This window comes from Schistocerca cancellata, chromosome 2 (genome assembly GCF_023864275.1).
Source record: "Schistocerca cancellata isolate TAMUIC-IGC-003103 chromosome 2, iqSchCanc2.1, whole genome shotgun sequence".
Lineage (NCBI taxonomy): Eukaryota > Metazoa > Arthropoda > Insecta > Orthoptera > Acrididae > Schistocerca > Schistocerca cancellata.
This window is the reverse complement of record NC_064627.1, coordinates 599,547,725-599,561,668: the sequence shown is the minus strand read 5'-3', so window position 1 is coordinate 599,561,668 and position 13,944 is coordinate 599,547,725. Positions and strand designations below refer to the sequence as shown.

The following is a 13,944-nucleotide window of genomic DNA, read 5'->3' as shown; positions in this document are numbered from 1 at the left end:
TAGTTTCCCCTTGCTTTCAGCCGTTCGCAGTACCAGCACAGCAAGGCCGTTTTGGTTATTGTTACAAGGCCAGATCAGTCAATCAAGGCTGCTGCCCCTTTTCATGAACCACACGTTTGTCTGGCCTCTCAACAGATACCCCTCCGTTGTGGTTGCACCTACGGTACTGCTATCTGTATCGGTGAGGCACGCAAGCCTCCCCACCAACGGCAAGGTCCATGGTTCAATGATCTAAGTAATTCCGATAAAAATTTTAAGTACCTGACGAGAGTCGAACCCACTGCACGTCAACGCCTAACCCTTTACATTACAACAAGCAAAAGTTCGATATGATATTACTTCTTCAGTGCTATTTTGCGTCATTCAGAATTCCGATTTTATTTTTCAGTAACTCGCAAACGAGGGCCCAACAGGATAAATTTCTGCAGGTGTGATAACTTGGATCTTAACCTCCATAACCTTGAAGACAGTTTTAAAAAGTGTATCCTACCGCTGGGGACTTCTCCTTATAAGTCTGATGCCGTTTGCAGGCATCAACTTGTGGGCCACCAGCTGGGATATTACGGTCGCTGCCAGCTTCTTGCCCTGGCGATCTGTGTTACGAGCCTGAACCATGCAGCTGTGCTTGGGCAGGGGAACTCTGCTGGTGCTTTCCTCTGCTTGCGCGGGAAGGCCCACTTGGGTTGGGTTGGGTTGTTTGGGGAAGGAGACCAGACAGCGAGGTCGTCGGTCTCATCGGATTAGGGAAGGATGGGGAAGGAAGTCGGCCGTGCCATTTCAAAGGAACAACCCCAGCATTTGCCTGGAGCGATTTAGGGAAATCACGGAAAACCTAAATCAGGATGGCCGGACGCAGGACTGAGCCGTCGAAGGATAGGGAAGGAAGTCGACCGTGCCATTTCAAAGGAACAATCCCAGTATTTGCTTGGAGCGATTTAGGGAAATCACGGAAAACCTAAATCAGGATGGCCGGACGCGGGATTGAACCGTCGTCCTCCCGAATGCGAGTCCAGTGTCTAACCACTGCGCCAGGCCCACTTGCTGGGAGCTGAATCCTCCACACTTGGCCCACAGTGTGATACCGCACGCCCTGCCCCTAGCCACGCAGCGGCCTCTAGACTGCATTGCAGGCTACAATCCGCTGCCGGTGTCGGCGTCCTTGCTATATTACTAACGTCATGATTCCACCGGCCGATCGACGCTGGAAGCTACCGGTGACAACAAGCCAGTTACTGACGGCTTCAACTCCCCACCGATCTTGAACACCTTACTCCTTGGGGGGGGGGGGGCACTGGCACTTCTGGGAGTCGTCATTACTCTTATAATTTGCCGTGTAAGAAAATAAACGTTCAAAAGAGCTCCTTTTATGACACTACTTCGGACAACAACCGAACTTCCAAATCTGCTGCTCCACTGCTTTCTCGCCCAGTGTGGTGAACTAGTGGCTTCCTGACCTTTGAAAGCCCATTCCACCACCCACCGTACAGGCAACCACCTCTGATCTCTACACCTGCTGACAGAAGTGGCCGTTTAACGTCAACCAACTCCGAATTCTGACGTCCGCCGGTGGATTCACATTTACAGAGCGGCTAACAGCTGTGCCGTGGTCCCGTGTCGGTGCAGGTTCAGTAAGGTTATTTACGGACCTGGCATGGTTGGTTTAATGCGTGGCTGGATGCCCTTCCTGTCACCAGCCCGTTACTGTACTCCACGGAACGTAAGACTTACATGCAGTGATCTCTATACATCCTGGATGTAGAAGTCTGCTCTCTGACTATAGGACTGGAGCGTGTCTGCAGACGCGTGTGCTTTGCATCGTCTGCCATGTTGTAGTTTGGCAAACAAATTTCCATCGGACTGTACGTGACAATGAATTGCAGACTGATTTATTATTTTGAACTTTATGTCGATATATGATGTATTAGGCTGATGTGGGAGTGGAATCGAAAAGTATTTTCTTTTCGTGTTCTCGTGACATATCCTACCAGCCATGTTGTAATTTGACAAGAAACGAAGTATGAGCATCTATGACTGGCACGATCAGACAACTGAAGTTCAACATCTAGGAAGTATAGAGATCACTGCTTATATGACAACTGCCTGCTTGTAATGTTATGTGAAACTGGCCGAAAATTTTCTAAGTGTTTGCGAATGCTGGACTTGGGTACCAGTCCTATATTCACCTAAGGGAATGTGGAAACTGCCTAAATAGCGCATGCAGGTGGGCTGGCACACCATTCTTCAGCGTGAATTCGCCGGGCTCATTCGATCCGGGGTCGATGCATCCGCCCACGCCAGAAGCGGGTGCCTTAACACGTACGGCTATCAGGGTGGGCGGTAGGAAGGTGTGTAAGGTGAGAATGTAATTTTGATTTTTGTAAGCTATAGATTTTCACGTCCAGAGTGAGAGCAAGTTACGTTACTGTTAAGAAATCTTTAGTGTTGTTGTGGCACAGTCTTTGCCTCTGCGCAGTCTGATAATCTCTTAATTGAAATTTGGTAGGTGATGGTCGTATTCAGTAGTGCCGTGTTGACTTGTGTTTGTATCTTTTAGATGAAGAAAAATTTATCGTAAAGGACATCAAGGATGAATATGATGAATATATTGGAAGGCGAAAAGAATGTAAATTTTGAATAATAATGATATTATTATTATTAATTTTAAGAGAAGAAGTCTTTGGTAAGACTGTAGCACTACGCAGCTTTCAGAATGATTGTCAGCTATTTAACTTTCTCAGAGCTGAGAGAGAGATCACCGTTCTTCACTGAATCGTGCTTTAAGATATCAACTGATTAAGCTGTTTGATTTTTATAGAAATTCTCTTTTAACATTGTACCCTTTTCAAATCATTGTTCGCTTTGTTAAGCATAGTGTTGGTCAGACCAATGTTATGCGTGAAGATGACGCGAAATTTTTCTCTGTCATTTTGAATTCATACTTCATTCTAAAATCATTGCCTTGGAATATCATTTCATACGAGTAGTTACTCACCTCATTCCACTGTTTCAGGAAGGTTGATCATTACTCATTACCACATTGTACCATGTGGTATGCAACACCTTGAATATGGCTTGGAAATTTCATTAAAAATTAGAAATCTAGCTTAGCAGCTGCCTGCTTGTGGTTTGCTATTGTGCTTTCGAGAATCCTGCAACAGTGTTGTCTAGAACGAGGTATATGGAAATTCTGATTAGGGCCAGGTAATAATTTTACTTCAGTTGCTCATTTAATACAAAGACAAGCTGTATTCAGAAGTGCTACAGTTCAATTCAAATTAGGTTCTGTATAGTTAAAGATTAGCGTAGGAGTTTAAGTTGGATAACAGTTTGTGGGTACATAATTTTGGTATATGTAGACTTTTCATAGAGTGGGAGGTAAAGTCGGGCTAAATTTTATACAGAGACATCTAGTGGGTAGGTTACAAGTGAACAAACTGTTTTTTCTTCTTCTACTGGCTCGTGTGCAAGGAATTCGATTACGAAGCGAGACTGTCATAGGATCCTAAAGATGAAGTGTGCGAAGTCGGAGGAATCGGCTGTCTTATTGTTACTGCGTGAGTTACTGTAGAGTACTATTCGCAATTAGTGAGGTGCACGCAGTACAACCGGTTAGACCACTGTGCACCATGTGCCGAGTCAGTACTAGTTGTGTGTCACGCGCGGCATCACTAGGAACGCAGTTGAAGATGGATAAGACAGAGATGAAATGTAAGCTAGTTGCTATGAGAGAAGATAGGATCCCGTTCAGTTTGACCACTCCTTCGTTAGAATCAGATGCCGTAGTTCGCTTAACCCCGTTTTTGGGCAAGGCAAGGTAGAATATATTGTTTTTTATAGATGATCTAGTGGCAGCCGTAAGCCTGGACTTCTGGATCAACGTGCAGTTATTACAGATGACCACACTGTGCTTGACAGGGAAAGCAAAGGCGTTTGTTAGGTATCACAAAGGACTGACGGACGCTTTTACATTTGAGTACTAAATGAGGGTCTCGCACAGCGCTGTGAGTAGCAGAGTAGTTCCAGATTCGATCGGGAACGGTACTGGGGTATCGCAGAGACAGAACGACTAAGTAGAAACTTTTGTCGTAAGTATAAGGAAAGTTAATGCGAAATCGTAAATGACTGATGGAGGGTGACAAACGGAACATACAGTTTCATTACAAATAATGACAAATAATGAAATAAACCAGCACAAAAGCTATAAGTTGCAATAAACGGAGTACATATTCATTATCTGTAAGGAAACTGTTTCTTTTATCGCTACAGGTTTACAATCACACTTTTTTTATTTCATTGGTATAACCAGCACTTTACTGAAGTTGCCCTGATATGAGGATTATACATCTTTCATATTTATTATTTCCCTGTTTTTCTAACGCCTTAAAATTCATTATGGTTCACCTTCATCTGATACCTGCTTTCTTTCTTATGTAGTAGCAAGATATGCAGCCATTTAGGTCTAACTTGACCGCATACGTTAACATAATGTCTTCACCCCAAAGTGGTATGTCATTAGTGACTGTACGTTACTTTATCTTGAAATACGTGTATTCCTAAAGACTATTTAAGTCAGTTTTACGTAAAGCAGTTATCTGATTCTGCTTGTTCTTTCATGTCTGAGGATGGTTGTGTGAACAAACGAAACCATCTAGCAAATTTAGTGTTGTATATTAGATTATGTTCAAGGTTCATTTTATAGTTAACTTTAACATTGAAAACTCACTTACATTTATGAAATTCTAAAAATAAAAATAGCTTTTCTTTTCTTTGACCAGTGAAGCCATGTTACATATTTTCTCACATCGGATAAATCTACAATTATTCTATTGCGTGGTTACATATGAAGGCTGTCAGTCGTAATTACTTCGTTGTGGAAATTACAAACCTGTATAAATTCACCATTTGTTTAATATCTGTATAGTCAAAGCAATTAATAGTTTTTGTGTCACATAATTATTAACTCATCAAAAGGTAGTGTCCGTGATGATAGTGGAAAGTCTTCACGGCAATATTATCACAAAAATTGAAACTATTTTCTGTTTTATGTGTAAATCATCCCACAAAATATGTGTATAGATTGTGATTTCTACATTTCGTAGCTGTGCTTCTCCGAGCTGCATTGAGTGGATATTGACAGCTACTTACCTGGAATCGGAGATCTCCAACTGGTGGTTCTGCATACGGAATACCTTCAAATCTGTACATGGGTTTGTCTGTATACGTTTCGAACATCCTACCTCTGATGGTGCCTTCTTCTATGTCGACTGTAACATATTCTACAGCCTGTAAAAGATTTAAGAAGAAAGCAATGAGGATAATGAACATGTTAATAAGCACTCTGAACATGTCAAACTGAAAATTGGAGGCTCATCAAGAGTATAGGGGATCTTTCTAAAACTAATAAAGGAATAGTGAACTGTCTGCAAGGCATGAGGTATTTAGGAGAGTGTCTGTGCATTATCATCATACCTTTTGGAATATGATTAGACAATAAGAAAGGACGAAAGGTTAAATGGTCATTGAACGCTGCAGAAGTATTGTCACGGAAAGAAGGAGATAGGAGGAGTCTTCCGAAACTTCCTATCTGCATATTGTGGACTTTGAGGAAAGTTACATTGTTTCATAAAAAATCTCAAATTCAGTCTCTGATGAGAGGACAACAAGAGAAAACTCGAGAAAATAAATGACAAAATTTCAGTAGTTACTGTATAAATGCTGTAAATCACTTGATAAATGTTTATTGAGGCTTATGAGCTTCTGCCTGTGTCAGTTCAAGTGGTTGGCGACATGTCGAGAATCGTCTCTCATACCTTATAATCTCCTGGTGGTAGAAGACTGGAAGAGAATCGCCTTTCTTCAGCCACAAAAGCAATGAAAACTGACATGACTGGAAAATTTTCAATACACCATGAAAATTTACAAGTGTACCATATGCGCCTTTCAGTCGGCCGTTTATACATCTCTAAAGGGCCCTCTCTAGTCTTATTCAGTGAAAATTTAAACGTGCTGTTTCATCATTTCTGCCCGCGTATGTAAATGATGAAACAGTAGATTTAAACTGTCACTGAAGAAGACTCGAGAGGGTCATCTAGACATGTATACACGCCTGACAGAGGACGGAAGATATTTTGCAAGAATGCAGGGTCTAGTGCCGTATCAAGTGATCAAAATGCCACAAACTTTTGACCAAGAACTACTTGGCCATAGTCAATCGTTCCACTTGACAATGGCCAAAGACTAAAAGAGTACTCGGTCGAAAACTCGAGGTATTTTAAACACTGGATACTGCAAGAATCTCGAGAACAGTTTATTCGACAACATATTTATTTGCGTTGCTTACACTTATGTAGCTACTATAGAAAGCGATCTTTTATTGAAATAGGAAGCGAAAGCTGAACCACAGCAAACGAATGACTGACAGTACGTCATCCATTGTTTTATTTGTACTGAGATAGCCTCCCTCCATAATCTTGTTCTTTGCAGCAGGTCCACCGTCCGTCACCCACTGCTTTGATTAGCCTCTTCTCAGGTGTAAATGACTCTCGTTTCATTAATAGGCACGAATCAGCTCAAAAAATCAGCTGCTTTCCTTTCCTACATCTACATCCTCATAACTATTCTGCAGTTCATACTTAAGTGCCTGGCAGAGGGTTCGTCAGACCGGCAGACTATTTCTCAACTGCTCCACTCTCGAACAGCTCGTGGAATATTGAAAACTTAAATCCTTTCATGCGAGCTCTGATTTCTCTCAGTTTATTGCGATTATCGTTCGTCTCTGTATATATTGGTGTGAAAAAAATATTTTCCAATTCGGAGGAGAAAATTAGTGACTGAAATTTCGGGAAAAATCTCGCCGTAACGAGCAGCACCTTTGTTTTGTGATTACCACCCCAAGTCGCTTATAATACACGTGATACTATGTCACCTATTTCGCGATAATACAAAACGAAGTGCCCATCTTTGAACTTATTTGATTCCCTCCGTGAATCCTGTCTGGTAAGGATCCCATAGCGGGCAGCAATACTCGAGAAGAGGACGGACAAGTGTAGAGTGGGCAGTCTCTTTAGTACACTTGTTCTGCCTATAAAACAGTCTTTGAATCGCCTTCCTCAGAAAATTTTCTATGTGATCATTTCAATTTAAGTTATTTGTAATTGTAATCCCTAGGTATTATTTGAACTGGCAGCATTTAGATCTGCGTCTTTTGTTGTGTAACAGAAATTTAACGGATTTCTTTTAATACTCATGTGATTGACCTCATAACTTTCGTTATTCCAAATTTCATATCATACATATATCTTGTCTAAATTATTTTGCAATTACTGTATGGTAAATGAGTGCATCATCTGCAAACAGTCTAAGAGTGCTCGTCAGATTGTCTCCTAAATCATTTATGTAGCTTAGGAACAGAAGAGGGCCTATGGCACCTTCTTGGGAACGCCAGATATCACTTTTGTTTTACTCGAATACTTTTCGTCAGCTGCTATGAATTGTGAGCTTCCTGACAGGAAATAACAAATCCAGTCGTACAACCCCATAGGTACGCAGTTTGATTAGAAGTCGCTTGTATGGAACGATGTCAAACGCATTCTCTAAATCTAGGAATATAGAATCAGTTTGAAATCCCCTGCCAATAGCACTCATTAATTTGTGTGAATAAAGAGCTAATTATATTTCAGAAGAACGATATTTTCTGAACCGGTGTTGTGTGTTGTTTCCTTTGAGGTCGTTCATAACATAAAATATGTTCCGAAATGCTGCTCTAAATCGTCGTTAGTGATATGGGTCTCTAAATCGACGAATTATCCCTATTTCCTTTCCTGAATATTCGTAGACCCAAGGGCGTACACAGCTCTCAGAAAAAACGGAGGTGACAAAAAGTTATGGGATAGCGATATGCCATACAGAGATGGCGGTAGTACCGTGTACACAACGTATAAAAGGGCAGTTAATTGCCGGAGCTGTCATTTATACTCAGATGATTCATGTGAAAAGATTTCCCGGCTGATTATGGTCGTACTATGGGAATTAACGGAACGCGGAAATATAGTAGGAGCCAGATGCGTGGAACATTCCGTTTCGGAAATCGTTGTGGAATTCGGTGTTCCGAGATCCACAATGTCAAGAGTGTGCCGGTAATACCACATCTCAGCCATTTTCTTTCACTGCGCCATTTGCAGCCATTCATTGACTTCATATTCTTAAACAACGATGGAATGAAACTTCCTGGCAGATTAAAACTGCGTGTCGGACCAATACTCGAACTCGGGATCTTTGCCTTTCGTGGGCAAAGGTCCCGAGTTCGAGTCTCGGGCCGGCATACAGTTTTAATCTGACAGGAAGTTTCATATCAGCGCCCACTCCGCTGCAGAGTGAAAATCTCATTGTGAAACGATGGAATGTTTACGGAAGACATTTTCTCTGGGCCACAGTTACTCGCGATAGGTTTGAAGAACATTCTAGACAATTCGAGCGAATGCTTTGGCCATCCATATGGTCTGACGTGAATCCCATCCAACAGTTATCGGACATCTGATCTGACCACGGTTTTCCAGTCGTTTAGAGTCCAACCGAAATGGTTACGAGCCCAGGAGAGGCACCGTAAGCGAATTCGTGCTGTTAGCTAGGCTGCCATGGGCCTTTAATGGCAAATTTCGCCACACTGTCCTAACGGATAAGTTTGTCGTACGTCTACGTTGATTTCTGCGGTTATTTCCACGCAGTATTGCTTGTCTGTTACTACTGACTCCACGCAATCGCCGCTGTTCGCGGTTGCTAAGTGGTCGAATAAACTATTCTCGGGATTCCTGCGGCATCCAGTGTTTAAAATACCTCGATGTTTTCGACGAAGTACTCTTTGGCCATTGTCAAGTGCTACGATTGACAATGGCCAATTAGTTCTTGAGTACCGATTTCAGATGGTAATAGCTGATAGTAGGGTTCGCGTGTGGTCCATGGCTTCGTGAGAACGATGGATACGGACATGGCTATTTGGACAAGGTACTGTGTGATTTTAAATGTTTCAGTGGTTTCGGCGTGAATGTCGCAAAAGTAATCGGAAAACCGATTTCCCACTTCATAGTAGAACTACGAATCAGTGATGGTAATTACATTCGCATTAAATTTTTTGCATTGTTAAATCACTTACGAATTCTGCTCCTGACGTTTCGTAAATAAACAGACATGAAACCCCTAAAACACTGATTTATTTCATTTTATTGTTGTCCAAGTATCCGTAATATGTCATCCTGTACCATCAGAGCATTTTCACTTTGCCCAATACCACATTTGTGAAGACTGCATATTATTCTGGTGAATTGTGCAGCAGAATTCAACACTTACGTTACACAGCCAATGTGAAATCAAAAAGAGCAAAACTGGGGTACAGAGCTGACCAAGATAACACAAGCCGTCAAGGCGTCCTTTTAATGTTTTATATTATCTAAGTGCGTTGCGTTCAAAAGAGCTATCCTGAAGAATTAAAGCTCTAGACTGATATTTGAATCTGGAGTTAACGCTGTGTGACACACATAGCGACTAGTAAATATGAACTTTTGGTGACAGATTACAGAATGTTTTTGTTGTTTTTACGCATACGCACATTTTGTTAAACAGAATTCCGCGTACTAAAAGTAACGAATTATGTAGAGTAAACGAAGGTACTCACTGATATAGATACTGGTATTAACCAGAGGTGTAAAACTGCAAATAAGCGAAGTGTCTCCATCGTCCTCGAGGTCTCCCTTTCTTCTACGATGGCGGCCGGTGACCCAACTGAGCAGCTTCGTCTTTGTCGTCACAGATAAATGGCAGTGTCAGTAATTATGTGTTAAGCGAAGCGAGAACAAAAAGAAAAGGGAACAGCCTACACCTCCAAGTCAATCTGTAATGACAATAATGGATGTTACTAGTATTTATAGAGAATGTTCAGTCTGATGAAATAATTAGCCTGTCACGTAGATAACTGGCTTATCATGTTATCACGTTAATGCGCGTATTAGTAAATGTGAGGAAGGTCTGTTACGCAACTGCATTTTAAGAAAGAATGCGTGTTTACTAGGAGAGTGCCTTCATGTCGTGATGCTCTAACAAAATAAATATAAATGATAGCTAATGAAATGAATCATTTTCATTAGAACGTAAAATATAATATGATCCTTTCGACTGTGCCTCAAGGTATATATTGCAATGGAACTGTAGAAAACAGTAGCACCCATAACTGGCTACGCAGTATCGAAAGCTAAGACAAAAACCTAATTGAATGGTATCATTTCACCACACTGGCTGTTTCTAACTGAAGTAAAATATCCCTTTATATTGTATCCATTATTGTAGTTTCACCTCTGTAGCTATTTTCAATTTTCTTTTTGCATTGTACAACTCATCAAGGCACACAGACCAAAACTTGACCGTAAGAGGTTCGCCACATTATCAGACTTCACAATCAAAGCTATGACCAGTGTATCTAGGCAGATTCACAATCACAGACACGAAAAGTTTATCTAGACGGTAGTAACCCAGTGTACCGCTGGGGCCAATGAATATCTTGGGATACATAGACGTAAAACTAAACAAGAATACTGGAAGAAAAGGAGGTGCAATAGATCAAAATCGCTGACAAACTTCCTCATAGTGAAGCGGACAAAATTTTCAGATCTATGAAGTAGCCTGGCTTTCTTTTATTATACCTTTCCATATACGTTTCTGACAAAGGTTTATATAACCGCGCATACATAAACCAGTAGCACCAACAAGCAATACATGTTCTTGCTAGTGCACTTGTGAGACCATTGCTTCCTCTGTGGCACTCATCGGTTGAGACGTAGCGTTGTCTGAGAGCTGTATGAAGTTGCCTTCAACAACCAAACGAGAAACTGCGAAATATATAGCCAGTATACGTAAAGAATTTTTCACTCTGCGCCGAAGTGAGCGCAGTTTTGAACTTTCCGGGCAGATTGAAACTTTTTCCCGAACCGAAACTTGAACCTCTCGCAGACAATGCTCTTCGCGACTGAGCTGACAAAGCAAGATTAAGGAACCGACCCCGCAGCTTCACCTCTTCCAGTAGTGTACCAAAGCGTTCAACCCAAAGAACTTTGCTGTAGAAAGAAAACCAATAAGCTAACACCCATAAAATTGACAAAAGGTAGCTCCAAAGGCCTCTTACATTTATAAATGTTGCTGTCAAACGAATCTGAAGAAGGCTCATTTTCTTGAAGTGGGAGGGAACTAACCGGTCTCTCCTCATAGCTTATAAAGTTGGTAGCAAGAGGACAGAAGCATAAAAAATTAATTTATAAGTGCCTAATACACTCCCGTGGAACGTCCATGGATTCTGGATATACATTATGTGATCAAAAGTGTCTGGAGACCTCTATCCAGATACCCCCAAAAACATATGTTTATCATATTATGTGCATTGTGTTGCCATATATTGCCAGGTACTCCATATCAGCGACCTCAGTAGTCATCAGACGTCGTGAAAGAGCAGAATGGGGCGCTCCGCGGAACTCACAGACTTCGAATGTGGGCAGGTGATTGGGTGTCATTTGTGGCATACGTCTGTACGCGACGATTTCCTCACTCCTAAACATCCCTAGGTCCACTGTTTCTGATGTGATAGTGAACTGGAAACGTGAAGGGACACGTACAGCACAAAAGCGTACAGGCAACCTCGTCTGTTGACTGACAGAGACCGCGGACAGTTGAAGAGGGTCGTAATGCGTAATAGGCAGACATCTATCCAGACCACCACACAGAAATTCCAAACCGCATCATAATCCACAACAAGTATTAAGACAGTTAGGCGTGAGATGACAAAACTCGGATTTCATGGTCGAGCGGCTGCTCATAAGCCACACATAACGTCGGTAAATGCCAAACGACGCTTCGCTTGCTGTAAGGAGCGTAAACATTGGACGATTGAACAGTGGAAACACGTTGTGTGGAATGACGAATTACGGCACACAATGTGGCGATCCGATGGCAGGGTGTGGGTATGGCGAATGCTCGGTGAACGTCATCTGCCAGCGTGTGTAGAGCCAACAGTAAAATTCGGAGGCGGTGGTGTGGTCGTAGTTTTCATGGAGTCGGTTGCGCCCCTTGTTGTTTTGCGTGGCACTATCACAGCACAGACCTACATTGATGTTTTTAGCACCTTCTTGCTTCCCAATGTTGAAGAGCAATTCGGGGATGGCGATTACATCTTTCAACATGATGGAGCACCTGTTCATAATGCACGACCTCTGTCGGAGTGGTTACACGACAGTAGCAACTCTGTAATGGACTTCCCCGCACAGAGTCCTGACCTGAATGCTATAGCACACCGTTGATATTTCTTGGAACGCCGACTTCGTGCCTGGCCTCACCTCGTCCGCCGCTCGTGGTCTCGCGGTAGCGTTCTCGCTTCCCGAGCACGGGGTCCCGGGTTCGATTCTCGGCGGGGTCAGGGATTTTCACCTGCCTCGAGATGACTGGGTGTTTGTGTTGTCCTCATCACTTCATCATCATCCAGGAAAGTGGCGAAGTTGGACTGAGCAAAGATTGGATAATTGTACGGGCGCTGATAACCACGCAGTTGAGCGCCCCACAAACCAAACATCATCATCATCATCATCATCATGGCCTCACCGACCGACATCGATACCTCTCCTCAGTGCAGCACTCCGTGAAGAATGGGCTGCCATTGCCCAAGAAACCTGCCAGCAACTGACTGAACGTTTGCCTGCGAGAGTGGAAGCAGTCATCATGGCTAAGGGTGGGCCAACACGATATTGAATTCCAGCATTACAGATGGAGGGCGCCACGAACTTGTAAGTCGTTTCCAGCCAGGTGTCCTGATACATTTGATCACAGAGTGTACGTGGGGCAAATGCGTATCCCAAAATCTGTAAACAGTGCGATTTAGTTTTAGTCCCCAAGACATCCATCTTAAAGACCAATGCTTCTGTGCTGTGGGGTCGTAACGTCCAAAACAAATATCACCCCTCGCTGCTTCCCTACATACCACTTTGTAAGAAGTTACAGCAACAGTGCAGCTTGCAGCTGCCGTTTAGGAACGGCATAAGCACTGAGGAGCCAAAAAAATTTTGAGTACCTGCTTAAAAGAGTGTTGGTCCCCCTTTTGGACCCAGTGATTCTGTGGGCCTCGGATTTGACATGCCCTTGGTTTCCAGAGGCTTGTGGCACCAAAGACCTACGCACAGGTAACACAATTTTCGCAATTTAAGGGCTGATGGCTTGTGGGCATGGAGCTGGCGTCCAAGTTGTGTATCGTCTCATTCAGATGAGACGAATTTGATGACAAAGACATCACGTGAGTTCACTATGATCCTCGTCAGACCCAAACGATTGTGTCACAGACAGCTATCCTGTTGGAGATGGCATCGATGTTGAGGAAGACATCAAGAGTAAGGGGATTACTGGTGGTCGCTAAAAGTATTCATATTGTCCCCAGCTGTCATGGTGCCGTAGACTGCTACTGCAGGTCCCTGGAAGCCCAGGAGAATCTCCCCCCCAACATAAGACTGCTCCCACCGGTCTGCGTGAGTGGTGTAGCGCATGTTCCGAGTAGCCGTTTGCCTAGATGACGGCGTATCCGAACACAACCTCCGACCTGATTTAACAAAAAAGCGTGATTATCCGACCAGGTGACACGATTCCACTGATCCGCTGTCCGATCTGAATGATACTGAGAATACTAAAATCGTAACAGACAATGCTGACATGGGCTAAACAAAACGTAGTAGAAATTTAAAGAAAAAAGAGACAAGGCCAAGGGAACGTGGAAAGAATAAGAAAAGTAGAGGGAAAATATCTTTCACCTTTTAATTTATTTAAACAAGAGCCAAGATTTTTCAGTTAAAATTTTCCCAATGTTTTAAGAAATATAATTTAAATGAAAACAAGTAACCTAACCTATAACCCGACTGAAGCACTTGAGAA

General features: G+C 42.7%; 1 protein-coding gene across 1 annotated transcript in view; it reads right to left on the bottom strand.

The window, feature by feature from the left end:
* Positions 1–9,760, bottom strand: part of LOC126162239 (esterase FE4-like) — a 253,161-nt gene extending 243,401 nt beyond the window's left edge. Inside the window, exons 1-2 of the mRNA XM_049918612.1 lie at positions 9,668–9,760; positions 5,146–5,283 (exon numbers count right to left, since the gene is read on the bottom strand). Coding sequence (XP_049774569.1) covers positions 5,146–5,283; positions 9,668–9,727 — 198 coding nt within the window. The 5' untranslated portion in view covers positions 9,728–9,760. The remainder of the gene's footprint in view (positions 1–5,145; positions 5,284–9,667) is intronic.
* Positions 9,761–13,944: the final 4,184 nt, after the last annotated feature.